This window comes from Lonchura striata, chromosome Z, assembly GCF_046129695.1.
Source record: "Lonchura striata isolate bLonStr1 chromosome Z, bLonStr1.mat, whole genome shotgun sequence".
NCBI classification, from domain to species: Eukaryota; Metazoa; Chordata; class Aves; order Passeriformes; family Estrildidae; genus Lonchura; species Lonchura striata.
This window is the reverse complement of record NC_134642.1, coordinates 3799413-3826586: the sequence shown is the minus strand read 5'-3', so window position 1 is coordinate 3826586 and position 27174 is coordinate 3799413. Positions and strand designations below refer to the sequence as shown.

General features: G+C 42.2%; 1 protein-coding gene across 1 annotated transcript; it reads left to right on the top strand.

Annotated features, from left to right (window-relative positions):
• LOC110472315 (metalloprotease TIKI1-like) lies at positions 1–27174 on the top strand. The gene is made up of 4 exons (XM_077790274.1): positions 1–7; positions 15335–15425; positions 22326–22565; positions 26452–27174. Exons 2-4 carry the CDS (start codon positions 15343–15345, stop codon positions 26630–26632), a joined length of 504 nt encoding a protein of 167 aa, XP_077646400.1. The 5' UTR covers positions 1–7; positions 15335–15342; the 3' UTR covers positions 26633–27174.

The window sequence follows — 27174 nt, the reverse complement described above, 5'->3', positions numbered from 1 at the left end:
TTCTCAAGTGAGTCTTGCCACTGCAGCCCCTGTACTGCACACAAGTAGTGCTAACCCCTGTAACATGCGTGCTGACCTCTCCTCAGGCAGGTCCTTTCTGGGTGAGGGGCATGTGGCTGGCTCCCTGGTATGTTTGCTTTCCTCAGCCTCCTGTTCCAGGAGTCTGCACCACCTCAACCCCTCTCTTGCACCCAAGCAGTGAAGGTGTGCCTGGCTTTCCCTTTTGGATGAGTGCCTTGTTCACTTTACCATCAAATCTCTATGAGTTAATAATTTACTTTCTTAAGGATCCTGTGGAATTACGCTAGGTTAGGTATGAGCAAACCTAATGCCAACAGAAGGCAGCAGCAGGCTCTCTTGTGCAAATAAAACAGAGAAATGCACTCGTGATTTGGACGCTTTTGTAAGGCTGGGTGAGTTACAAGCTTTTTAATGTCCCCTATCAGTATGACTGTGTGCTGTGGACACGGCCCAAAGAAGAGAAATGGAGTGAAACAAAGAAAAGATGGATTTAGACTGAATGTGAAGGAAAAGAGACCTTCTGAGACCTCACAGACTTGGGTTTATGGAGATGGTTTCCTAAGCAGCACAATGGAATGTAACACTGATCTTTAAACCATGAGAAAATGCCCAGCAGGGACCAATTTGGGCTGTTAGATTAACTAACCTCAGGCTGAGACATCAGGCCTCTCTGTTCTTGTTTGTGAGGTATTGCCTGGCAATTTGTGCATGTCAATGAAAACACAGGCTCCATCCTTAGAGTGCTGAATAAGTGTTGATACCTGAGCTTTCTGTGCTGAATAACCGTTTTGCTATGACCTTTTGAAACATACGGTGCAGAGCTGCAGGGTCATACTAACTCCTGCTTCTCTGGTGCCCAGCTCTGTGTGTGTGCTGCTGTCTTCCCATCCCACACACCCACCCTCCCACAGGTGCAGGCATCTGGTCATCAATACTGCCTAGCTTTTACACTCCATGCATAGGTTTCAAAGGATTTCTCAGAGGAGATCAGCTTTTTAAGAGGATGCAGATGCTGCATCACTGTCCTGTGGAAATATTACAGACTGCAGACATTGCCCCTAGGTCCTTGGAGAGAGCAGCTCCATGAGACAGGCAGGTTGCCAAGGGAAAAGCTGTCCTTTATTTAATGTGAGGGGCTCCACCTCCAGACATTCTCTTTGGCAGCAGAGCTGAATACTGATAGTTTGCCACACTGTCAGTTTATATTTTAAGTAGAACTTCTCAGTAAGCTGTATTTGACTCCATGCTTGCCCAGAATATGTGGGCTACCTACCCTTTGGGAATATTCTGTAATAGTCTCTCTGAGGGACTCCAAAGTCTCTGCATTTTCCCAGCCTTGCAAGGGAAAGCACCTGGCTTATTCGTGGCTCTGCTCTCCAGAAATCACTGCTTGCAGACTTTTAGTTAACAATCCCCATAACTGAATGTATAAAGCTACTTGTCAAGAAGCTAGAATTGCTGCAACCCACATTTTCTCTCTGCTGGCAAGAGGTCAGGATGGTGTGCAGCCACAGCTGTCCTTGGGAGCCCCAGGGGAGGAAGCCAGCATTTTAAAAGATACCGTCAGGACAGAGCAACTGGAGGTGGCAACACGTTCTTTCTTGAGAAAATCTGTCCCTCTTAGAGATTTTTTTTTAACTACTTCAAATTGCACTGTTACTTTTTGTCAGCCTGAGGGCTCTGATACCAGTCAAATTCTCTTAGAAGAGCATAATTATCATTATAGTTATGTCATACCTATGGCAATTTAAGAAAGAGGTATGTAGCTAAAGGCATTTAGGGGCAAAACTTACTTCAACTGAGCAACCAGGATTTAGGATCTTCAATGTGGCAAAATAATAGTATTTGTTGACTTTGAATTAAAAAAAATCTATCTGTCTAGCTTATGAAATGATGTATTGAGAGAAATGAAGCGCCATGCATAATTAGAAGTTTGCTAAGTATTTTTTTAGCTTGCTTTGGGTTTTGTCCTACTGGCTGTGCCTTAAGGGATGAGGCAGTTGCTACACTCTGTGTGGAGCAAAAGTGCCTGTGCATAATGGCTGCCTGTGAAACAAATTCCCCTTTCATGAAGACTTTTTTTTTTCCTACCTTAGGTCCCAAATTTCATTAATGCTACACTTCCAGCCCATGAGCGCATTACTGCCCAAGAAATAGACAGCTACTTCCGTCAGGAGCTCATCTACAAACGAAATGAGCGAATGGGCAGGAGGGTGAAGGACCTGCTGGAAGAGCAGCCAGACAAGAGTTTCTTCTTTGCATTTGGAGCTGGTATGTGATGCCATTCCACCTGAACTCATCCTTCCCCCGTTGTTTAGAAGCATTTTACAAATGCTTGCCTCAGTTTAAAGAGGGGTCAGTATTTTTACTGTAGTGGACACGGAGCTCAGCATTTCCCTGATAGTTGTACCCTAGTAGGAAAACCTTTTCAGAGTAGGAAACTGTTTTTGCTCAGTGTGCAAAGAGCTCACAGTGAGCGTGCTTACTGCAATATCTGTTAATTACAGACATATTTGTAGTATGCAGAGGTAAAAATACTGAGTCAACTACAGTGCATGCACAGTAGGACCTGGTCATAGGCATTCACATGTTTATTGTCTGGGCAACCAGTGCAAGAGGAGCAATAGGGAACTGAGATTAAAAACAGCACATCTGAAGCTGCACAAATGCTTGAATTAACCTTTCAAGGACACGTTCAAAAGAAGAATATGCCAACTTGTGTGAATCTAAGGGACTTGATAAATGCAAGGGAAAAAGAAAGGCACAATTTCACCTTTCTCTTCTTCCTGCACCTCCTTACCTCTTTCACTGCGCTTCCTCAAGGAAGTTGTAACTGCTGCTATTTCGGAGCAGCACAGTGGGCTCAGATGGGGAAAATCCACTTCATTTCTGCCTCTTAGCAGTCAGCAGGACTCTACAGGCACATCCAGCAGCACATCCAACTCAATAATGTTATCATCTACATTTCAGACTAGGGCTAGGTGTTGCCACGATTGTTTTGCCATGACTCCCATTCTTTATTCTAGCTCCAGGAAAAGGAAGAAATTAGGATCAGCTTTAAAAAAGATAGGTGCTAATTCACAGAGAAGCATCACATCCCCTCCACCATAAGCCATATGACCTTTGGGAAAGGGGGAAAGCTGAGACTGGTGTCAGCATCCATGTGTGGTTTTCCAGTCTCAGTGCATACTGCTTTAGTAAAGATGAAAGATCTAGACCAGGCAAGGAAAATACTTACTTAAACACTAAAAGCATTTTTATTCAGAGTCTGTGAGAATTTCTGTACTTGCAACAGGAAGTTTGTGGCTACAAGTTTAACATAACAAGGGCCAAATGCCCAATGTGAGAGCTGGGATGTCAGGGAAGGTGGCTGTCCATGTCTGCTCAGAAGTGTGTGAAGATTGTAACCTGCAGTCTTCCTGCAGTATCACTGCTCTGTGCAACTTGCTGTCACAAAGAACAGTGAAGCAGGCCCTGGTTGTGTAGACTCTGGTCATGTCTTTCTGTAGGCTAAGACCAGGGCTCTGCTGTGCTCCACTGCTGAAGTTCTGATCACATTTGGACCTGCTGCACTGATGTTTCTGACAAAAATATATGCCAGGTCCAAGTCCAAATTGCATCTATTGCAGGTAGCTACTGTTCTGCCAGCAGGCCAGTTGCAGATATTTGGGCTTTGGTTGCTGCATCACAGCTTCAGTGATGAGCAGCCCACATAAGCAGACATATGTGCTGCTCTGACATGTTCCAGGAGCAAGATCCTCTGAGAGGACAGAGCTTCTTCCCTTCCTTCCACACACACTGAATCCTAGCAGCTTCAAATCACATGTCTTTAGATGGTTTTGTGTCATTTGTTTCCCCACCCATCAATTTCTTTCTGTTCCTGCCCTCCTGCCCCAGACTGTCTTAATTGTGCACAGCACTGCCCCAGAGCCCAGAAGCACTGCAGAACCAGGACAGATCCCTGTTCTTCTTAATTTCTCAGCTTTTTTGTTCTCAGCTTTCATGACACTACTAAAATCCTTTCCCAAGTTTACTGGAATCTTGCTTTTCTTTTTCCTTTCATTTTCCCAGTTCCCTCCTTTTCTGTGTCTTGACTGCCAACATTTCTATACTGCAGCACTCCCGGGAGCCTTGTGCCTAAATGAACACCCTTGATCTTTGGCTTATGTGTACATGGCTTGATCTCCAAGCACCCAGTGTGCTCTTCTAATGCTTTTCCATCATACTTTTGAAGCCAGACAGCTTCCCTGTCTTCTGTGGGGATTTTGGACTGATTCTGAAATTGTCTCTAATTACTCTCTGGCTCTGATACCAGTCTGTGCTCTGTTCTCATCTGCTCTTCCAAATAGTTCTGTTCAAAGGATAGTGCCAGCCTCCCACATTTAACAGCACAATTCTTGATTACACCCTTATTTGGCTGCATGAAGTTTTTTTGTGGGTTTTTGTTCATATATTTGTTTTGTTTGTTTCATTTGTTTCTTATTAAGCATCTAAACGAGAAGTAGCATCACAGGATACATTGCAGAAAACAGATCAATTTTTACAGATATGTGAGGTTTCCTGAGTGCATATTGCAATTGTGAATGCAGGCTTTCATTGTTTTCCAGCAAGCTAATTCAGCTGTTTGCTTATGCAGATTGCTGTATGTGATAGATAATTATGTTGAAGAGTTATTTTTATGCCAGCAAGCAGTGAAGATGGACAAATACCTTGTGATCAGTTTTAAACATTGCTTGTAATTGTACTGCTGTTAATTACTGAGAAAAGGTTTCAGGAAAGTGCTCATACAAGGCAGGTTAGAAGGAGCAATAGGAAAAGAGAAGCAAAAAAAAAAAAAAAGGCTATAGGAATGGAAATAAATCATGACTTTGTGGTGGTTTGCCCTCTTCTGACCACCTGTGAAGAAAGTATATCCTATCAGTAGCTTATAAACTACAGAACAAGGTTGTATTAAAATGGTAGTAGGATATTTAAGGGTCTCCCAGTTAGAAGGGGAGAGAAGACTTTAATTTATTTCCTTTACAGATTTTTTCACCCTGTATTTATTTTTAAAACAGCTAGGCTTTTTTTTTGTAAGGAAAGTGCAATCTTTCCATTAATGAAATACCATTGAAAAAACAACTTTTGTCATAAATTCATCAAGCAAGATCATGGTTTGTGGGTGACTGTAGGATTACATATACCTTTTCTTGTTATTTAAACTACTCTTGGTATTTTTATTTTAAATGGAGGAAAATCAGAAAATACTTTTTTATTTTATATTCTAACTGGATTGATGGTATTTAGAGATGTGTAATACATTTTGCAAAAGAAATCTCTTCCCTTTTCAGGTCTTGATATAGCTGCATGGCTACAGATGTTGACTTCCTACATGGAATTTTGTGTGTTAATTTGGGCCATAATCAGTCTGATCATTAGATTCAGCACATTTTATGCCTTTTTTTAAAATCAAGCAGGCAAACTCTCCCTATATTTGGTCAAAAATGCTTCACAGTCAGAGCTCATTTCTGGAACTATTTTTATTTGGGTGTAATTTGCACCAAAGTGGAGAACTAAAAACCAGCACATTTTGCTGAAGAGATCCAAAACACTTTGCTTCTGTCCAGAGTGCAAATAAGGAAAGTTTTGAGCCAAAATCTATTTGAGGGAATTAGAAGAAAGCATGGGAAGAGAGAGTTGGCAGTGCCAGCAGCATTCCACTGTGTTCAGTAAAGATTTATCTTAATTGTGGACAGGCCTTTATGTATGGTGGCACCAGAGTCACGAGCCCAGCCTACTCCCTTTTGCCTACTCCCTTTTGTGCTGGAACTTGTGAAGCAAAGCCAGCTATACTCTTTCACCAGCAGTCTTCCTTCCATATGCATTTTTAATTTCACTGCATTCTGCAGTGGCACGTTCAGGATCTGGACACTAAGCCAATAAAAGTGATGGCACATGTGATTCCAGCCAGGCGATGCTGGTGATTCTCACACTGATGTAGTGAGAGCTGCATTGTCCTGCTGTACTGTGGGGAGTTTTACCACTTGTCCAGGTTTTACAAGAGTGCTGCAAATCTTTCCAGAGTCAAGGGATATTTGATACTGACAGGGAGCTCTGGAAATTGTCTGATTGATCCCTCTGCTCAGAGCAGGATCATAGAAAGTGAGCAGTTTTCTTAGGACTGGAATATGGGCAAGGATGAAGACTCCAGAATCTCTCTGCGTAAACTCTTCAGTGTTTAATCACTAAATATGCTTTTTCTTGTGTTTAAATGGGATTTCCTGAATATCAAGTTTTGTCCATTGCCTCTTGTCCTTTCATGGCACATTACTACTGGGAAAAGTTCTGTTCTATTTTGCAACCTCCTATGTGGCATTTATGCATAAATTATGGCTCCCAAGCCTTCTCTTGTCCGGGCAGAATAGTCTCAGCCTCTCCTAGAATTACACATGGTTCTAATTGTTTTATCATCTTTGCAGCACTCTCTCCAGTGCATCCTCTTCTCTTTTGAACCGGGAAGCTCAGAGCTAGACACTGGATGGACCCAGATATGTGTTACCAGGGCTGAGGAGCCGGAAAGGATCACCCCCCTCAATCTGTGGCAGCACTTCTCACACAGCCCAGGGACCACTGTCTGCCTTTGCCACAAGGACACCTTGCTGCCTTAAGGCCTACTTGGTGACCACAAAGATGCCACATCTTTTTCTGCCATGCCAGCTGGTGCTCAGCCTTTTGTGGTGCCTGGAGCTCTTCCTGCCCAGGTCCAGAACTTGATTTGCAGAACCTTATGAACTGAGGCTCCCTTCATCATAAATCCATACTGACCTCTCCCAGCGATCTGCTTATCCCTGACACATTTGGAAATAGTTTGCAGGCTGATTTGACCCATTACCTCCCCCAGGAGCAGAGGTGTGGCTGAGCAGTTTATAATTTCCCAGATCATTCTTCCTGCACTTCTTGAGGACGAGAGTTATACTTGCTTTCTTTCAGTCCTCAGGAATCTTCCCTACTTGCCACGACTTTCATTGAGAGCGGCCTTTAGTGGCATTAAACAAGCTCATAGAGTTTCTCTGGATGTATCTTATAGGGACCTGAGCATGGCTGGTCTATTTGAATTTTCCTTAACATATTCCTTCTCCATCCATAGTGAACCTTCTTTGCCCTAGACTTTCCCCATAGTCATAAGAACCTGAGATTCCTGAAGGTTGGTTTGACCACTAAATAAAGTAACAAAGACATTTAGTACTTGGCCTTTTCCACATTCTTTGTCATCAGGTCTTCTGCCCCTTTCAGTGCTAAGATTATATTTATCTGGCCTACAGTTTACTGCTGCATTCCATGTTCCCCTTGATGTTTCTAACCAGATTCAATTCTAGATGGGTTTTTCTTCAGCATTTTATTCTATTTTATTCCTTTAGCTTACTTATGGTTTCTCTTGGAGAAGCTGAAAAATAAGAGAGAAAAAAAAACAAACGTGTTGGGGTTTTTATTATGTAGGAGGAAGCATGCTTAGTGGCTTGAGATCTTGACTTTATTTTGACAGACAAGACCTCTGCTGAAGCCAGGCTTCTCGGAGCCAAGTTTAAATTCCCTCAAGCCTCTCCTGCCTCTTTGAACAGTTGAGAAACTCCAAAGTGTCAGTTCATGAATAAGAAGTACAGAGGGATCTAAGATTCCTTATATCCCTGTGGAAGAAATTACTGACTTCAACGAGAGAGGCTGGCTGATTTGACAACCTCAGAAGCTGGTTCTCTTAATCTTGAGAACACTGGAAAATTCCTTTTTCTCTTAGAGCTATTTTTCCTTGCTCCTGAAAAACAAAACATCATCCTGAGGCTTTAAAGTATATTGGATGTTGGTAAGCCACCATTAAGACAAAGAAAAAAAGGATGTTGGTGAGAACTTCTTCAGCTACCATTTCTTCTAATTACTAAAGGAAATAACAAATGTGTTTTTGTTTGGCATTAGGCAGACTGTATGGAGTCAAACCTCCAGGGACTGACTGTTTTTTTTTCCCAGACAGAATGTGTTACCACCAATAGTTATCCCAGTCTGCTGTAGCCCACCAAATGGCTTCCTTCAGCTTCTCTAGGTTTTGAGGTAATCCTTAGGATGTGAGAGGTCAGTTTTGTGTCAGCCTTAGGTGCCACATAGGCATGTCTAAACCCTTTTCCATCAGTCCTTTTGTCATAAAAAGAAAAAAAAACAAATAATAAAAAAAAGCCACCAAAAACAAACAAACAAACCAACCAACAAAACCCCACAACAACAAAAAAAAACAAAACTAAAAAAAAATTCCAGGGCAAGTATAATTGTGCTATATCTGAGTGATGTGTTAGGTGGTACTATTTCCATGTAGAACTGTTCAGTTTTACTTCTTGATATTTTCTGTTCCATCTGGAATTTTTAGATGCGAAATTATGCAAGAGCAAGATTGATTATCTCTGATAAGAAAATATGGGAGAAAGGACCTGACAGCAGTGGGTGTAAAAAGCAGTCAACAGTGCTAAGCCCAGGATGTATCTGTCCAGCTTGTACTGGTGTTTATACCCATAAAATAAAACCAAACAAAAATCTGCCATGAGAATACAAAAGTTGCTCAGGGAAATGAGATATCACTTTGCAACTTCATGGGAATTCAGAATCCATCATGGAAAATTTGAAGCTGCCATCAGTACATTTGGAATTAGAGATAGGGGCTGCACAGGGAATGTAGACTTACCTATGCCTTATGTAAAAAAATATGAAATGTTTAATGAGTAAGTTCATGAAAAGTCTGTGAGAAGGTGAATATTTGTGGAACCTGGAAGAGGTCAAAAAATGCTGGTGGGAGGGGCAGGAAGACAACGTAGTGATAAAATAGATTTAAAAAACAGATTAAATGAGACTTGTGGGGCCACTTCATTTCTCTCTGGGCTCAAAGGGCTTGCTGATTGCCTGCATGCTTCTGTCTCTGGAATGCAGCAGGATTTTAACTTCCTTGGGTGGGAGGAAAGGCTGAGTGCCTGAAGGTGTGCCTGTACCTCTGTAATCTGAGAATGCCAGATACAACCAGCAGCTTTGAGACTGTTTTCCTTAGTAGGCTCTTTGAGTCTTCAGAATGCTAATGACAGGGTTTATTAGAACAACAACCCCCGAAGGGGAAAGATAATGTTGTGTGGAGGCAGGACCCACATCCAGTGCCCCAGGGTTCACATGAAGGGCACTACTCCTGACATCTCTGACACTGAAATGAAGAAAGCTTTGCAATTCTCCATTAGAGGCAGTAACCTCTGTTCTAATATATTAGTGCAGCTGTCAAAATCAGCCAGGCCAAAAACATTATGCTGTTTCTGCTCAGGTACTGGCAGTCTTCTTATCAATGCTGGGTTTGCCCATTACTACCTTTACTGGGCAGCTGAAGTAGGAAAACTTTCATCATGTAATGTGTGTTTTGAGCCAGGGGAATTTCAAGTCCTTAATAACTTTTTCTTTTGTAGGAAAGGAAAGAGTGGTGTGTAAAGGGAGCAGGTCCAGTGTTAGAGGTGTCTGTGAGCAGTGTAGCTGAGATATTACACTGGTAATTCCTTCCCTTACTGGTAACAGTGCTGGCTGCTAGCATAGCACCTCTGTAAGGGTCTTCTTGTCTCATAACCTTAGGAAAACTCTCAGTAAATGGATACCCAGAGGCTAAGGCTGCCTGTATATAAACTCTTTCTCTTAACTAATTATTTTTTTTTTTTTTACAAAACAAGCAATATGGGCATGCAAACTTTTCTTCTGTGTTAATTTAGTTATAAATTCAGTTTTATAATCAATGGAAAAACTTTTTCTAACTTCAGTTTTTTGGGATTGTCAGGATGTTTTACTTTCCTCAAGGATAAAAATGGGAAATCCTGCAATAAAAAATACTCACATCTTACATTTAAGAGGCCTAATTTTTGACAGAAACAGGTAGATTAATATCTTCTTATGTTTCACAAGAAAAATGCCTTCATTTTGCTTCATGCAAATTGTAACTCCACATGCTTCTTTTCCATGGTATTAGACCATTTTTGCCATGTTTTACAAGGCTTCTTGCACAACATCTACTACTTTGAGAAGTTACATGGGTGAGTTGATAAGCAAACCACATCACTTTTGAGGAAATGGATTATATTTTTTCCTCCTGAGTGAATTTAAGTTTGAGGCACTTCTTTAAGATTTTTCATGTCTAGGGAAAGTATTTTCTTGAGCATAAAGAACACCACTGTTCCACAATTGTACCCACCAGATTTTCCTATTTGGTTCAAGAGTACTGAAATATGGTCCACTGAGGCTTTGTACTAATAAAAGATTTCCAGGAAATCATATTTTTTGTGGACAAGCACTTATCATGGTCTCAGTAGGATAAAACCTTGTTTCGAAGTTTGTGAAGTAGTATTTAATTAATATTTCATGTTATAGGTAATCAAAGGAAGGATTTTGTTTGGAGGTCTGCCATCTGAAAAATACAGGAGGGCATGGGAGGGCTGTTTGTATGAGATTTGTGTATGGGATTTGTCCTGCAAGCTTGCAGAAGTGTTTGAATGCAACATCCCTATACTCCTACACCTAATGTGAATTCAAGGATTCTTTAAGTTGATTTAGAGCATCACTGGTGCCACCTCATCCCCTTCAATCCTTGTCATTTCCTTCTCCCCGCAGTATTAAATTTGTGAGACTACCATATTCCTTGTCCTTTGGTTTCTGTTCTGGTACCTGGACATTTCTGGACTTGGAAATACTGTGAAAAGCAAGAATTTACTGGATTTAGTATTACATGTTTTGTATTTGATACACTTAAATGGCAGATTTGGAATTCCAACCACTTATGACTGATTGGTGTTTTCCATATGTTGCTTGGATTGTCTAATGTAACTGTGCAAAATTTCCTCCCCCTGATTCTGGGAGAAGTGAAGTGTGTACACCTGATGTATCCATACTCATGCTTGAAAACAGTGTCTTCCTCTTGGAAAGTGTGTGCAGAAAGCATATGTATGAAGGAAACTGATTTGTAATTTAATTGATCACATCACCTGCTGTCCTTCTTTTGCTTTGGATCATAATAAATATTTTGTCTAGCTTTTTTCCTCCATAATTGTACTTTACTCCAAGTTCTGCATCCTGGTGTGTACTTAAAAAGTGTAACTATGTTTATGTTAAAATTATGAGGAATTAATGTAGATTTTAATTGCCATGTTTCTAAATAATAATATGTTTCTAAGTTTCTAAATAATTTTGACTTCTATACCTGTGAAATTTTCTTGAAAGTATTTGTTTTAGTGATGCATAAAATCTCTGGCATCAAAGTCCATTTGAGTGCTTGTAGTCCAAACAATTATCCAGCTTTATGATGTCCCCAGTAGCTGGACTAATTTGTGCTGTTTTGTGGTTGCAGTGCTATAATTCTGTGCTTTAGTTGTTCCCACAACATCTTGGAAATCAGCAGTCAAGATCAGGTTTCCTAACAAACAGTTTGATGTCTTCACATGTATGTCAAGGGATTCATTGTCTTGGGATGTTTGTAAATGGTAAGGGCTTGACATGCTTTTGGGGCGGATGGGAAGTGCTATCTTTCTACTAAAGAAAACACAGAATTATGTATACTTGGGGGTTCCATTAACATGATTCCAAGAGGTCAAAGAACTTTATTTATCTGCTTGGAATGTCAATTTTATTGAAATTTAGAGAGGAGCGTAGTTTTCATGAGTCTTACAGACTTGGTTTCGGTGAAAAATTAAAATTTATTAACAGGAACGGAGCATTTGTCTTGCAATGCTTCCTAGTTCCTTTTGCTAGACGCAGAAATATTTCAGACTCACAATGGCTCAAATTTGGGTCCAGAAATCTTTGCTGAAACCCACAGTCATCTAAACTTCCCTAAACTGGTGCGGTTGTAGAAGCAGCTCTGCAAGCACTGACAGTAAAAGCTGCAAGCAGGAGACACAGGTTTCAGGGCAGAGTTTCAGAGTTTCAGAGCCCGTGTTCTGCAGGATTGGGTATGGCTGTTGAGGAAGGTCAGAAGCACACAATGTGTGGTCAAGTCTGCAAGTGCACGCTGCGTTGTTCTTTGAGCACGTTGCCTGTTGTGGTCCCTGCATGCCATCTCCTTTCAGTGCAGATTAAAGGCCTGGGTCGTATTTACTCTCCAGTAGAGTGCATGGCTGAGCTGGTCCACACAACAGCTTCTTAGTTTCTTTTTGAGCTTGAAGACAGAAGAATAAAGATTCATGACTCCCCACCCCCTGCCAGAGTAAATTGACCTCTTGAAGGCATCTCTTCACCTAGTGGTGTGAGGATAATGCAGGGCTATGTACAGAAAGAAAAGAGCAGAGTTTTTGATAGGACAGAGCCCAGGGCCTTTCTTTTGGGGAGCATTCAAGTGTGTGAGGCTAAAATAGAGAACAGGTGAAAGAGACCTGCACCCCATCATGTCACTTACCATCTAAGTCTCCCTTCCAGCAATAGCTGCTTCATCTTAAACCTTGGGAAGTGACTCTTTCTTGTGTTTTTTACCATTGTTTTTGGCAATCTGATCTCTCATACACAACTGAGTGCTGTTCCTGGTGGCCCCCAGTAGTGACTCAAAAGTTCTGACTCTGGAGAGGCTCCTGACCGGGTCCTGTACCTCAAACCCTCACCCTTCTGCTACATTTAAATTTTGCATCTCACTCAGTTGAACCTGTGGGCCACAAACAAGCTCTGTCTCATGGAGAGCAAATGACCCACCTTTTGGAAAGTGAATACTGCATCACCTAACCCTTTTTGTTCCTAACCTGAGTGGCTGATTGATCATGTCTTGTGAACAATCTAATGTCCCATGCCTGTTTGTATTTGTAGGCCTCTGTTTTACACATATTTATTCATTTGTTCTATTCTCTTTTGCACAATATTAACACATCATTTTTCTCTCACATGCAGACATATTGCCTTGGCAACAATGAGCAAAGGCACTCCGTGAAAGTACGTACAGATAACTGTGATAAAAAAAATATTCTTATCACTGCATTCAAATAAATTAAAGAGCCCAGCTACAGAAAATCACTCAAGCAGGTTGACTGATTGAAATGGGATTCATCCATTTGCTACAGTGATTTCCTGTAGTGATTTCCTACATTCCACTCTAAATCACTGCTCTAAGCAAGGATGACTGAAGATTGATGGAGGAGTAGTATGTTTAATGGTCTGGTGTGAGCAGCTATTCAGTAGCTCACTCACACATGAAATTCATGTAACTCTAAGCTCTTAATCTGGTTTGAGGAAAATTATTTTAAGGCCATATATTGCCCCATAGATTGCTTATTTTTATGTCTTGTCCCTTTCCTCCTGAAAGACTTGGATTACGAAAATATGAGTTCAGAGACTTGGCACTGCTTTTCACTTCTGAAGATGAGATTTTCCTCATGCATCATTGCCTGCATGAGGTGAATGCCTCATCTGAACTTGGAATATACTCTGCCCCTATGCTTGTCAGTTGAGAGGCACTACTCTACAAGTCCAAGATGTCCTATCTCCCTGACATTTGCAAGGAATGTATCACCCTTTGGAAGCACCCCTTCCTCTGCTGTGCTCCTAGAGAAGGAGGAATTAATCCCTCTCCCCTTCCCTTTGCACATACCTCTCCTCTGTGTTAATGGTCAGAGGTGCACTAGATCTGGCATCTTATATAACCTAGTCTTTGCTTTGCAGTAGCTAATTTTACTCAATTACAATATTTCATTACAGTCATTCCTGTTCCCTGCTGCAACTGGTCTTTTTTTGCTGATATGATGGAATTCTTGGTTACTTGTACCTGGAGTTGAGCCATCGGGAAGCAACAGATACTATCAGTATTAGGTTAGGTCAGCATAGTGGTACATAAACTTTGCTCCCTCTGAAGACAAAATCTGAGGAGGTGGGGCAAAATTGAATTCCTGTGTGAAAAGATATGGTACCCAATGGTTGTGCGTTGCAGTGTTCAGTTAGAAGGTTTCATTTGAGCTAGATTGGTTTATGCTTTTAGGCTCTGGGGGAAAGCTCATCTTGTGCTCAAATGGTACCATCTGACTCATGCCTTAATCTGGTACATCATAAGCAGTTTGCTCTTGTGGCATGAGAAACTGGAATTTTTGTACTCCAATTCATTCAGCCCTTTTTGGAATGAAAACTCATGAATCCCTTATGTTATGTCTCCTGATACTCTCAGCACTGTTGGGTGCTGATATTCCCAGTACTCTTTATAACTTCTTGCTTTCCCTGGCTACTAGAATCATTCTGTTGGTTCTATTGCCATGTATTTATGAACAGTATTATCAGAAAACAGTTGTTCTGGAGTTACTTACCAGTTTTAGCACTGTGTACATCTACAGAAGCAAGGAATCACTCTAATGAGTAATTTGCCAAAGGACAATTTTAATTTATGTAGGCTGTTAAAAGAAGAAATGTTTTATGAAAGCTGGATCTATGAGGGAGTGTGCAAGGCTTTAGCTCTCTATTTGTTCTCTTTCTTCTGCTTCTCAGAAGAAAGATGTGAAAGATATTCTGTGAGCAGAGCATACAGTCAGGAAAGCTCCTGCAGTCTTTGAGTAGTCATTTATTCACTATGATGCCAAAATACAATCTTACCAGCCACCACAGCTGTCTGAGAATAGAGTACAGATGTAAATCACAGAATTCAGGCAGAACTATCCAAGTCCTTCTAAAATTAAGTCCTTTCATCAGCATGGCTGAGGTCAAGTTTCTGGCCCCAGTGGCATATAATGAAGAAGTTGATTGGTTTGGTGATCTAAGCTATTGGCTTTAAGAGTGGAGAGTGTTAAAATGTGGCTGGATTCGACCTTCTTTGCATCACCACCTCACTGCTCACTGCTGCTTTTGAACAGGGGTGTCCAAACTTCATCTCTTTTTCCCTCAAGTAATCCACAATGACCTGATAATCACAGAGTCAGGTTGAAAAAGATGTCTGAGATTATAAAGTCCAACCTTTGACCAATCACCACTATGTCAACTAGACGATGGCTCTAAGTGACACATTCAGTCTTTCCTTAAACACTTCCAGGGTTGGTGACTCCACCACCTCCCTGGGCAGCCCATTATGCAACAGCCTGTGGGACCAGAATAATTGCAATCACATCTGCATTTTAGAAAGGCAGAGTGTAGTAATTGGAGTGACCTTGGGAAAGTTCAGCAATCACTCGTTAGAGAACTTGTGTTTCTGCTGCATGTTGACGGGGAGTGATAAAGCCCTGCCTGCCTTGAGTGTGGCACATCTCCTGTGATGAGGAAGACTTTGTTGTTCTTCCTCCTCTTTCCATGTGGTTGGTGAGTTCTCATGTCATTTTTCTTTTGACTGCAGGTCACTTCATGGGCAACAACACAGTGATTGATGTTTTGAGGAGAGAAGGGTACGAGGTAGAGCACACTCCAGCTGGACAAGCCATCAACAAGTAATGCATATTTTACCTAGCTGAGCAGCCATTGGGGTGCTGGGTTTGTAAACAATATGAAGTAGGAATGGTAGCTGGAATTATAACTAAGAGGAAGCTAGGCGTTTTCTCTCCTTCCCAGCAGTTTGCTTTTCTCTTCCCTGAGCTAGTGTGGAAAGGGGATTTTATTTAGTTTTGTTTTGGGATTTTTTTGTTGTTGTTGTTTTGTTTGTTTTCTGGGTTTTGTTGTGGGGGTTGGAGCTCTTTGGTTTATTGATTAATTGTTGTTGGGTTTGCAATGGGGGTTTTTTGGGTTTTTGTTTGTTTGTTTGTTGGGGCTTTTGTATTTTTTTTTTTTTTGTTGTTGTTGTTAATGTGGAAATTTTTTTCCACCCTTGTAAGTTTTTAACTCTTAAATTAACAGCTGCAGAGTATGCATGCTTGGTTCATTAGATCTGGATGCTGTCTTGTACCATACAGGCTCCCAGGTTTCTCTTTCCTCTCCTTTATATGTTTGATCGCCCTGCCTTTTAGCTATCCCCTTCTTTTATACTGATATTTTTCATTCTTTCTCTACTCTCTCCCAGCCTGGAATCTGATTGCGAGTATTTGCAAGCAGTCTTTATGACTGATTGCTCTCATGTCCCGTTTTCTTTAGCATTTTTAAGCTAAGGTACTTGTTGTGCTGGTTCATCCTGCAGTTGACCTTTGGGATATACCCTTCCTGTTTCTTTTTAACTCTCACTGGATGCTTTCATCGACCTCCATGGTTTCAGTAACTACAGAATGCCAGATTATCTCCTCCTCCACTCTCTACCAAGAATTACTTGTGCTTTGACTCACCTCTTCCTGGAATTCTTCCTACCAGTTTAGAGTCTGTAATCTTTGCATTCCTCTTCTCCAGACTCCTACCAAACATGTAGCTGCCAGATATATTTACTCTTCACCCCTAAAAACCCAAAATGAGAAAATTGGAAACTGGTCCCAATTATGGTACTGTTTCTCTTTTATCTTCTGTGCTGGGCATAGTGTCCCTGTTTACATCTCTGTCCCTCCTCCCCCACACTTCTGATATGGGACACTCAGACAGAACTACTGACTTTTGATAGGATTTGTGCAGGGGTGCAGTGTTGAGTCTTGGTCTTTGTCAAGGGCTCTACAGGTGTGGTGCACAATAATCACAGCTGTTGTTCTCATACTCTGCTTCATCCTTCTCTTTATACCACCTTTGCTGTTGTCTGAAAACATGATATTGAAGTTCTGGCAGGTCATATTTCTGCAATGATTCTTGACATGGACATGCATCATAAACTACATGCCCTGAAAAAAACTGATTCAAGACTTAGCCCATGATTATATGAATGTCAGCCCCTAACCCTGTTTCTACCAAAAAAACTGATTCAAGACTTAGCCCATGATTATATGAATGCCAGCCCCTAACCCTGTTTCTACCAGAGGGCACGTGGTGTGACAAAGAGAAGCACCTGTGCTTATGAGCAAAACTTAATGATTCTGTGACACTGAAGTTGTGCTAGAAAATCCAGTGTTTACAAGGATGATAAAAAAATTCCAACCAACCAAAAAAAAAAAAAACCCAAACCCAAAATAGCCTGCACTGATATTTTCATGTTTTTTTTTAATTTTTAGCTTAGGTATTCCTAAAAACAGCTGCAGCAGCTTTTTAAAGCTTAAAGAAAGATAGCTTAATAGGTACTTGAGAATAAACAAGATACTGCTCTGTAGAGATGTAACTGTAAGGGCAGACAACTGAATAAAGATTTTCACCTATCTGGAAAGTTGATATCAAGGTTACTTGGAGTAGCTGGGCACCCAGTTCCATAACCACATCATGGGAGTTCATTATGCAGCCTCTTGTGCCTTTGAAGGCCCTGAGTTTGGTATCAGTTGCATCTTAAACCTCTTATTAGGGCTATTGGACAGAACACCTTCCCTGGAGTCTTGATATTAAACATGATGGTGCTTTGCTGTCAGCATTTCTGGATGATTCAGAAACAGGTTTAAAAATATTAAATACATTTTAAGGAAAATGTGGGTTCAAAGGAAAAGAGCATTTAAGGTGTGGGAAAGGACCTGTGGCAAGAGTGTGTCAGAGTCCTAGGGCTTGGAAGGAAGATTTCACTTGTTTGCTATCCTGGGCTTGTTCTAGGAGCAAATATCAGAGCAGCCTGTGACAATTAACCCAGCACTGACCATGTCAATGTGGAACTGTGTCCACAGTCATAGATCCACTGTAAACACAGCTATTGTCCTGTGTAGTGCTGCTCACAGTCCAGTCAGTACCTGTGGACAATTTCACTGCTCATGATTAGACAGGATAAAAAGGCAAGTGGTTGTACTGAGACAGAGAGTTTAAATGACTGCTCTGGTGTCAGACACATTAGTTGAGAGGTCCTAAAATACAAGCAGGATGTAGTCTGCAGTCATCTCCTTTCCCTCCAACGTGACATTTCACTGCAGAAGCACAGTCTGCTGCTTCCTGTGCTCTGGCTAAACAAAAAGTTCCTTGTGAGAAATGTTGTAGATATCTGAGTGTAGGAACCAATAAGGATGCAGAGTAATCATGCTCATTTTCCTGTAGCAGGCAGGGCTGCCTGAGGTGTACTTTCCATCTGCAGAGCAAATGGGGTGGATTCTCCTAGCTGGAGACAGAAAGGTTCCTTCTCCCTGGTGCCTCCCAGGCAGGGAAGGCAAAAGAGGTGCCCCAAGCAGGCAATATTGCAAAGGATAGTTTACAAATAGTACCACAAGTTCAGTCAAGCTCCTTCTGACTCACTTTGGTCTTTAACTGTTGTTCCTGCTTTTAGAATGTAGTTGTATATTGTAAAATATTCAACACAATCACAGCCAAAATTAAGGTGCTTGCTGACACCCTAAGCTCCTTTAGCTGCTGTGATGGGAAATAGGCCTTGGGGGGAAGAAGGATGGGCTTTTGAATCTGTGTGCCTTTTCCAATGGTCTCTAGAAGAATTTCCTGCAGGAAGTGTTGTAAAGGAGGTTTGGTACACTGATGTGTCTGAGGCCACATCTATCAGAATAAATGTCTTACCATGCAGGATGGAGGACATCTGCTACCTGAAGCAGTGCTGAGCTCCACCATGGTGTGGCTGTGGGTTCAGAAGGGAAGGCTGCAGGCAGCATGGCATTCTAATCTACAGGTGTGGGGTGCTGCCTACTCTGTGACTTAGTTAAGGAACAAAAACAGTGAAAATAAATGGTGCAAAAAAGGGAATTATGGGCAATCTTGAAACAGATTAAATCAGGTTGCTGGAGAGAGATAATGAGATATCATCACTCTGCAAGTTGGAGTTAAAGAGTGGATGATGTGAAGCAGCTGAGGAAGAGAGCTGAAGGGTGATGACAGTTCAGAGGTGATAAAGTGTGACAATATGTGACTCCACAATGATTTTGAACGACATTGATAACCAGGAGCAGATTCTCTCATATAAATTTCAACATGTGATCACTCTAATTTTCCTTGCAGTGAGTAAGACAAATTGTCTTTGTTTTCCATCTACTCTCTCAATGTTCTAGTCTACAACTTCATTTCCCCTTCTCCAGGAAGTACTCTCTATTTGCTATCAAATAAGTGTGCATACATTGATGGGCTAGCTTGAAGACTGCACCCATGCTGAAATGCTTCCTTCCAGACCACCTCCTGTGAAAAAGGAACACAGCTCTGGGGAAGGTTCATTGATTAAAGGCAGGTTTCTGCTTGGTGGTATGCGGTTTTCTGTTGCTTTCCTGAATTTCAGCCCAAACCAGTCTGCACTTTTGTTACAGAAGACTGTTGCATTTCTTCTCTTTATGAAGTAGCCATAAAAATCAGTCAGATATTCCTGCTAGGTTCTGTGTATACACAGAGTGGTTTGACTTTGTGGTCATAAACATGTAATGAGGGAAAATTGTTCCAAACAATGAGAAATGTAGGCCAGCAAAGCCATGAGTTTTTAGGACACTGCAGACTGCCTGCCTTAGAGTATAGATGAGATGTTGCTTGCTCTAAAAATAAAGAAACAGATCTTCATTAATCAGAGTGAAGCTGATTGGGTTTTTTTTTCATTTTTTTGTTTGTTATAATTTATCATCTTTACAGGAAGCTGAATAGTCATAGCCCCGAGAGCTTTTTCTGAGAGCTCAGCTTGGGGTTTGTCTTGTAAGATTTGTCTTGTAGGACAGTTTGAATGTGCACATAGTTTCAGTGACATATCTCATTGGAGCTCCTTTGAAATTCCCCATAATGCTACCAGCCTAATACAGGATCTGGGCAGCTGGAAGGCCAAGGCCTGACTCCCACTCACTCATTACTTGTGTGCAAAGCTCAACTCTGCTTATGAGAGAGATGCAATTTCTCAGTTTCCTCCCCTTCATGTAGACCTCCATACTTGTCTGTAAAACCCACTAAGACCACAATTTCATGCTCCTTGCTGTGCTTTATCTAAGTGGCAGAACAGAGTTTTTTTGGGTTTTTTTTGCTGATCAACCCTAGAAGCCAATGCCAGAATGGTGTGCTGAGCTCTGGCCTCTTATGTGTCAGACCTGTCCTCTGATGTGATGTTTTGTAAAGGCTATGAATCCACTGCTTTGTACTATCTGCCTTCATCAAGAAGAAAATGAGAGTGAACTTGGTGGTGCCAAAACTAATGTGCTTTCAGTTGATGCAGACTAGAAGGCCCAAAGGATTCCTTGATCATAGACTCATAGAATGTTAAGGGAATGGAGAGGATTTCAAAGATCCTAATCTCCCTGTCATGGGCAGGGACACCTCCCACTAGACCAGCTTGCCCAAGGTCTTATGCAACCTGGCTTTGAAAAGTGCCAGGGTTGGGGCATCACAACTTCGCTGGGCAACCTCTTCTGGTATTTTACCACACTCACTGTAAAGAATTTCCTCCCAATACCTAGCCTAAATGCATTCCTTCTTCAGTTTGTGTTTGTGTCTGTTATTCCTGTCACTGCAATTCCTGACAAAGAGTCCCTCTCCAGCTTCCCTTCAGATCCTTGCAAGTTGTCATGAGGTCTCTATGCAGCTTCTCTACTGCAGGATGAACAGACCTAGTCTGTCTTCCTCAGTCTGTCATCACAGGAGAGGTGCTCCAGTCCTCTTATCAGTGTTGTAGCCTCTTCTGGACTTGCTGCAATAGTTCCGTGTCCTTCTTTTGCTGGGACCCCAGAGCTGATGCAGGGTTCCAGGTGGGCTCTCACCAGAGCAGAGCAGAGGGGCAGAATCCCCTCCCTCCCCTGCTGCCCACGCTGCTCTGGATTCAGCCCAGGATCCCGTTGCCTTTCTGGGGTAGGAGTGCTCATGGCTGGGTCATGTTAAATTTTTCATCAGCCATCACCCCCGAGTCCTCCTCAGGGCTGCTGTCAGTCTCCACTCAGCCTGTAGCTGTGTCTGGGATTGACACAACCCAGGCACAGGACCCTGCAGTTTCCCTTGTTGAACTCCATGGGGTTTGGACAGAACCAGCCTCTCCAGCCTATCCAGGCCTCTCTAGATGGCATTGCTGCCTGACAGTGTGCAATCTGCTCCACAGAGCTTGGTGTTGCTGCCAAACCTGCTGAGGGTGCCCTTGATCCCACTGTACATGCCACTGACAAAGCTCTTGACCCCGGAGGGAGACCAGTCAGTATTGGTTTTCATGTGGACAAGGAGCTGCATCTGGACAATTTTTTGCGTGTGGCCTTCCAGCCAGTTCTTTACCCACCAAGCAATCCATCCATCAAATCTATGTCTATCTAGTTTGCAGACAAGGATATGGTGTGAAACAGTGTCAAATGCTTTGCCTAAGTCCAGGCAGACAATGGCAGTTGTGGTGTCACATCCATCAATGCTGCAGCCCCATCAGAGAAGATAATCTAATTTAACAGGCATTGTTTCCCCTTGGTAAAGCCATGTTGGCTGTTACCAATCACCTCTTTGTTTTCCATGTTTGTTTTAATTTTCAGGAGAATCTTTCAGGTGAGACTTTACTTTCATATTTTTAAAAATGATGGTTATATTTCCCTTTTTCCAGATGTTGGGACTTTTACCTCAGGGCCACAAATTTTCAAAAATGATTAGTAGTGACTTAGCAACTTATCTGCTAGCTTCCTTAGGACCCACAGATGAATCTCATCAGACCCCATGCATTTATGCACATTCAGGCTCTTCAGATTGTCTCAAACCTGATTCTTTCCTACATTGTGCTTAGGGCCTTCATACTCCCATTTGCCTTTCCTGACTTGGGCAGCTTGGCTGGAACACTTGCCATTGAACACTGAGATATAGAATCATTGAGAACCTCATCCTTCTCTGGGTCCAGCAGCCAGGTAACTGTTAATGGCATGCTAAGCCTTTCCCTTCAAAGGTGACAATTTTCAAGGTGTGTTTCTGTGGCCATGATCATAGTCTGTGGGCTAGCTTGTTTCTTACCTTCTCCACCAGTGAAAGGTGCTGATCCAGACCTGGTTTCATCAGCTGGTGTGCTTTAGTTGTTTTGTTTGCCCCTTCCCCTTGTCCCCTGGGCTAGTTTGCTCTGGGCAGGAATGTTGAAAGGAATAATCTGGTCTGTGTTCTGCAGCACATCAGACTAGAGAAGTGTGGTTTGACCCTGACTTAGAAGTGATTCCATTTTTGTCTCTTTCTAGATAGGCAAGCTTATTACCAAGAATTACTCTACCCTTATCCAAACTGCATTCTTTCCTCTGACACAGACAACCTCTTTTCCAAAGACATATTTTTTGCTAAAGAGCACTATTTTGATGATAAAATCAATATTGACTTAAGGAAGAGGGTGCAGGAATACACGGCAGAGAAATGAGCATCCAGGGAGAAACGTCTAGTTTATATGTATGCATCTTGATACAGGATTTTGCCTCAAAGCCCTTTTAAATGTTACCTGTGTTCTCTCTTTCTTCCAGCCGAAAATCTCCCAAAACCTTGTTAACCTTTTCATCACCACACAGTCCCTATGTCATGTCCCGTGAGCTCCCACAAGAGGAGGAAGAGGAGGAGGAAGGGTTCCTGCCTCACCTGCTATTCCCCGACAGCATTGATGTGCTCATGAAAGTGGACAGGAAGTACAAAAAGAAGAAGAAAAAGCAGCAGAAGAAGCAAAAACTGCGACAATTTAACGACCTCTGGGTTCGCCTTGAAGAAAGGTAATGGATGAGGACTGGGAGAATGGCTTGTCATGCAAACTGGACTTTAACTTGGATGGTTTAATACAGACCTTCAAAGTCCTGTGAGGGTAGATATATCCTGTGGACAGGATCTGACCTTCTCCCCTGCTGTGATTCTTCTGAAGTATTTGCACGAGGTTTCTTGTGCTTTTAGTGGCAAAAGGAAGCTTTCATTTATTTTCTTTGCATAGTTAGATTTGTGGAAAACTAGGCATAAAACAAGTGGAAGTCTTGTCTAGATCATTCTGCATTTGGGCTTGAGGGATTGTGAGCATATGGCAGTCCTCTCTTTCATGGAAGGCTGGGTCCAGTGGTAGATAGTACAGATCAAAGCCTTGAACCTTTAACCAAAAGCTGCTGCATATGAGGAAACTCCCATTCCTGGCATATGCTCTCCTTGTACTTGGGCAATATTCATGCAGTATTTTCAGTCTCTGTATTATTTTAGTCTGAAAAGGTATGACAGCTTAATGGATGGCAGAGTTTATATAAAAAAAATTATTGTGTTGAGGGACAGACGTTGACACATATCCCTTACTTTTCATCCAGAAAAGCTTACTTACCTACCAGAACTACAGCAACATGTAGGGAAAAAAAAAAAAAAAAAAAAAAAAAAAGCCAATTTCTCTCATTTCCTGTACTTGGGCCTGTGACTGAATGTATACCTTAATGTTTTCCTCCTGTCAGGTAACACACATGCCCAAATCTGCTTTAATTTGTACTTTGTGTGTCTATATCTCTGCCATACTCATCTTGAAGGCATTATATTTTTGTGGTACCATAAACAACCAGACAGGTTGGGGTAATAGAAAAAAGTCTGGCAGCTCTTGCAATGAAAGCCTGTACATTATTTGGTTTTGTCCCCCCTCTGGAGAATACTTCTTCCTGCTCCCCGGGTTACTGGGTACAGCAGGGTTCTCCTATGCCTTTCCTGTCATGTCCCTGGATCCTAATTGTACCACTACTATGAATGATACATGGCTCAACTGGCCACAAGTGACTGCAGCACCCATTCTCTTTGAGGCATTCAGCCACTGTCAGATCTTTTAGACCAATTTCCCTTCCTTGCTCCTTCCTTCAGCCTTAGTATTAAGTATTTGGGAGACAATGCTCATGTGACATATCCTCTGACAGACCTACACACAGTTAAGGATTCACCAACATGAGAAATCCCATACTGATTGCACTTAATTTTGTCTCTTAGTGCACCATTTACTTTCTATTAATGTGATTGATACTAGCTGATTGTGAATGGATTTTTGGAGTTTCTATTGATAGTTTGTTTAGTTGAAATGCTAAGGAATGTCTGTCTCAAACTCCCACCATGCCTGCACAGTGCCATGTTCAGTGTTTCACATGCAGATTCTGCATAAATATGGGAGTAGAAAATGCTCCTTTTCTTTTCTTCTTTTTATGTTTCCTTTCTTCCCCTTCTATTTAAGTCATTCTTTGTGCTAGGAACTTACTGCAGTGTTGGACGACAAATGCTTTGTAGGGGCGACTCCTTAGCATCAGAGAAGAGCTTAAATGTCTGGAGATGGAGAAGCTGCATGGCAGTGCTGGGAAAGACAAAGGATGCCTGGGAGATTGCTGTCCCTGTAGTGCTGCAAAGCCCAGGCTGTCGGGGGGCTCTACCTCACTCTAAACATCCCTCAGGGTGTGCAGACACAGGTAAAGCTGCTGGGCCACTCACAGCTTTCAGGTTTACAAAGGGGCTTGATGACCTTAAAGGTCTTTTCCAACCTACATAATTCTGTTATTCCTCCTGTGAGAATGAAAGTGTGAAAGGTGTAGCTCAAGTGATTTAATAGTGTTGTAGTGGGTTTGTCAGAATGGCCTTGGTTCGTGCCCCTGTGTGCATCAGCTGCTGGCTGTATTTCCTTGATGTGCTGCCAGCTGGCTTCTCTCTCTGACTATTGTTCAGATCTTCTGGGGAGCCCCTTGGGTAAGGAAGAGTGAAGTGTTTTTAAAAAGAATAGTAATTGCCTTTAATTTCCCAAAGCATTTTTGCTTAGTGGACTGAAATAAGACAAGAATGGTGCACAGCGTCTGGGGATTGGGTGCAGAAGAAATTACTCATTTTTTGTATTTGCCAGGTGAACTTGCTTTTAGTTTTGTCCTGATTTGTCTTCAGGTTCTACACAGCACCAGGTGGTGTTGGGGGTATGTTAGTCACACAGCTGTGGTGTCAAGTATTCCTTTCACTTCATTGCCAAAGAGTACAACAACCTGTGTAGTATCTGACCCTTTTGACTCTTGGCCTGCTGTGGTGTGTGATCTCCCCCAGTTCAGGTCAGTTTACGTTAGCATGGAACATACAAATTTCTCTCCTCCATCATGTATTGCCATCATGGGAGTGCAGCTCATGTATGCTCTAATTCTGTCCTTGTTCATCATGATGTCAGAGTACTCTCAGAGTACCACTGGGAGTTACTCTGGAATATGGTGATCTAGGATGTGTTTCTGGAAGCCATTCTTCCTCTGCTTGGAGTATATCATGTAAATCTTTGGAATTCCTGACCTGTGGAAGAGATCATATGGTATCGGAACAAGGTGGGTCTGCACTAAGGTGCATGAAACATGGCTGAGGAAAATGTGCTCAGAAAACAGGCATCTCACTCCAGCTGGGCTCAGCAAGAGCTCCTGCAGTGACACTCTTCTGCAACAACAGTTGTTTTGTTCTTATCTATTTTAGGTGAAAGGGCCTAGGGATATGGTCATCTTACCCACCTGACCGACTGTGTGGGAGCAATGGGCAGGCTGGGCAGACTTGAGACAGGGCCAGTATTTTGGTGCTCTCATCACCCTCCTCAGTCTCTTCACTGTTCCCCCTCAAGTCTGCATCACAGTTTGGCTGGGTAGCACCTCATCCTTGTGGGCTGGTGTGGGAGCTGTCCACAGGTGTGAGGAAGGGACAAGAGACCACAGACTTTGGGTCAATGTGTAAGTTGTTTGAGAGACTGTCGGAACTCAAAATGTCCCTCAGACATTTTTGGAGGTTCCAGGCCCAGGTCAGAAGCATTTGAGACCCTGGCAGGCAGCTGGAAACAGCTGTGATTTTGGATTTAAACCATGGAATGATTTACCAACCTTGCAGGAAGAACAAGAAGTCACAAATTTTAGATATTATAGTAGAAGTAGTCACAAAGTAAAGGGAAGAATTTTTGAATGTTGTACAGGGGGGTTTTAAGTCCTGTACAGGGGGGTTTTGGTTTTGTACATGGGAGTTAGAGGTTTTAAGATGGAGGGATTTGGGCCTGCCCCGTCCTCCCTCTTTCTTCTTCCTTACCTCCATGTTCTTGGTGATGTTGGCACTCACAGATTGGTTTAGAGTAGCAAAGCAGCATTTAATATAGGTAATAGGCATAGGGGAAAAACTGTAAACATGTAACATGTAATGTACCATATAAAAGATAGAAAAGCACCATTTAATATAGGTAATAGGCATTGGGGAAAACTGTAAACATGTCACACGTAATGTACCATATAAAAGACAGCAGCAGCCCTGGGTGGGGAGAGAAGAAGCAGTCGGGGTCAGAGAGGATGTCAGGGTGTGTGTGTGCCTCTGCCTGAGCTGTGAGCAAACCACAGCAGGTCCAGAAGAAAATCTTTTAGATAACTTGCAATAAACTACCTTGAGATTGAACAACAGAGACTGCTGAGCCTTTCTTTGGAAGCACAGGTTGGAGGAGAGACTTTACCACCACACGGAGCCACCCCTGACCGAGGGTGGGCGTCGGCAAGAGACGATTCGCATGGACCCAGAACGCTGGCAGTGGGTCACGGAGGCTGACCAGCTCCTGCTGTGTGGCTGCTGGGCAGCTGTGGGCTGGGCCAGGACTGATGTTCTTCTCTTGCCTTGCAGTGCTACCGACCCTCCTCCACGGATCCGCATCATCAATGGCTACATCACAGTCGAGCCCCAGCCCCGGGGCCGTGGATGGTCCGGACACACTCGTGCAGACACCAGCAGTGCTCACCAGCTGTCCCAGTCTCTCTTCCTTCCACTACTGTCTTGGACTCTGCATAAGATAATGCTTCACTGAAACGCAGGAGGATACAAGCTGCAAGACTCTTGCCTTAAAAAATAAAATAATAATAAAAAAAACTGATGCAAAAAAGAAATAGAAGACTATGAGTGGGACACTTGTTATTTGGGGTGTTCTTAAACTGCCTCCTTTTCCTGAGTCCGGATCATTAACTCTATTAACTGGTTTGACTTTCCCAATACAGGAGAAGATATTTTAATGAAAGTGTTATTTATCCTTCTCTTGCAGAAGAATGATTTCATGTTATCCCATAATGCTTTGGGGAGATTATAATGCCGCTATAACATAGCTGTTGTTTAGCTGTTTGAGCCCAACTAAAGTACATATTTTTCACCTTCAGTGCCTTGTAGAAAGATTTACACACCACTGACTTGTTTATTAGAACAGAATATTTTTTATCATCTGAGCACAGCTGGGAAAAACAGTTGGTATTTTATGTCTCTACTGGTAATGCTTTTAATTCTTGCTTGTTAAGGCTCCAGATTACATATAAAGGTTCATAGCAACACCTACAGTAGAATAAAACAGCGAACACTTGT

Excerpts from the sequence above, each read along its gene's own strand:
- LOC110472315 (XM_077790274.1), top strand. The coding sequence starts at position 15,343 with ATGGGCAACAACACAGTGATTGATGTTTTGAGGAGAGAAGGGTACGAG. Across the intron at positions 15,426-22,325 it reads GCTGGACAAGCCATCAACAA|CCGAAAATCTCCCAAAACCT; the intron begins GTAATGCATATT and ends TCTTTCTTCCAG. Across the intron at positions 22,566-26,451 it reads TGGGTTCGCCTTGAAGAAAG|TGCTACCGACCCTCCTCCAC; the intron begins GTAATGGATGAG and ends CTTGCCTTGCAG.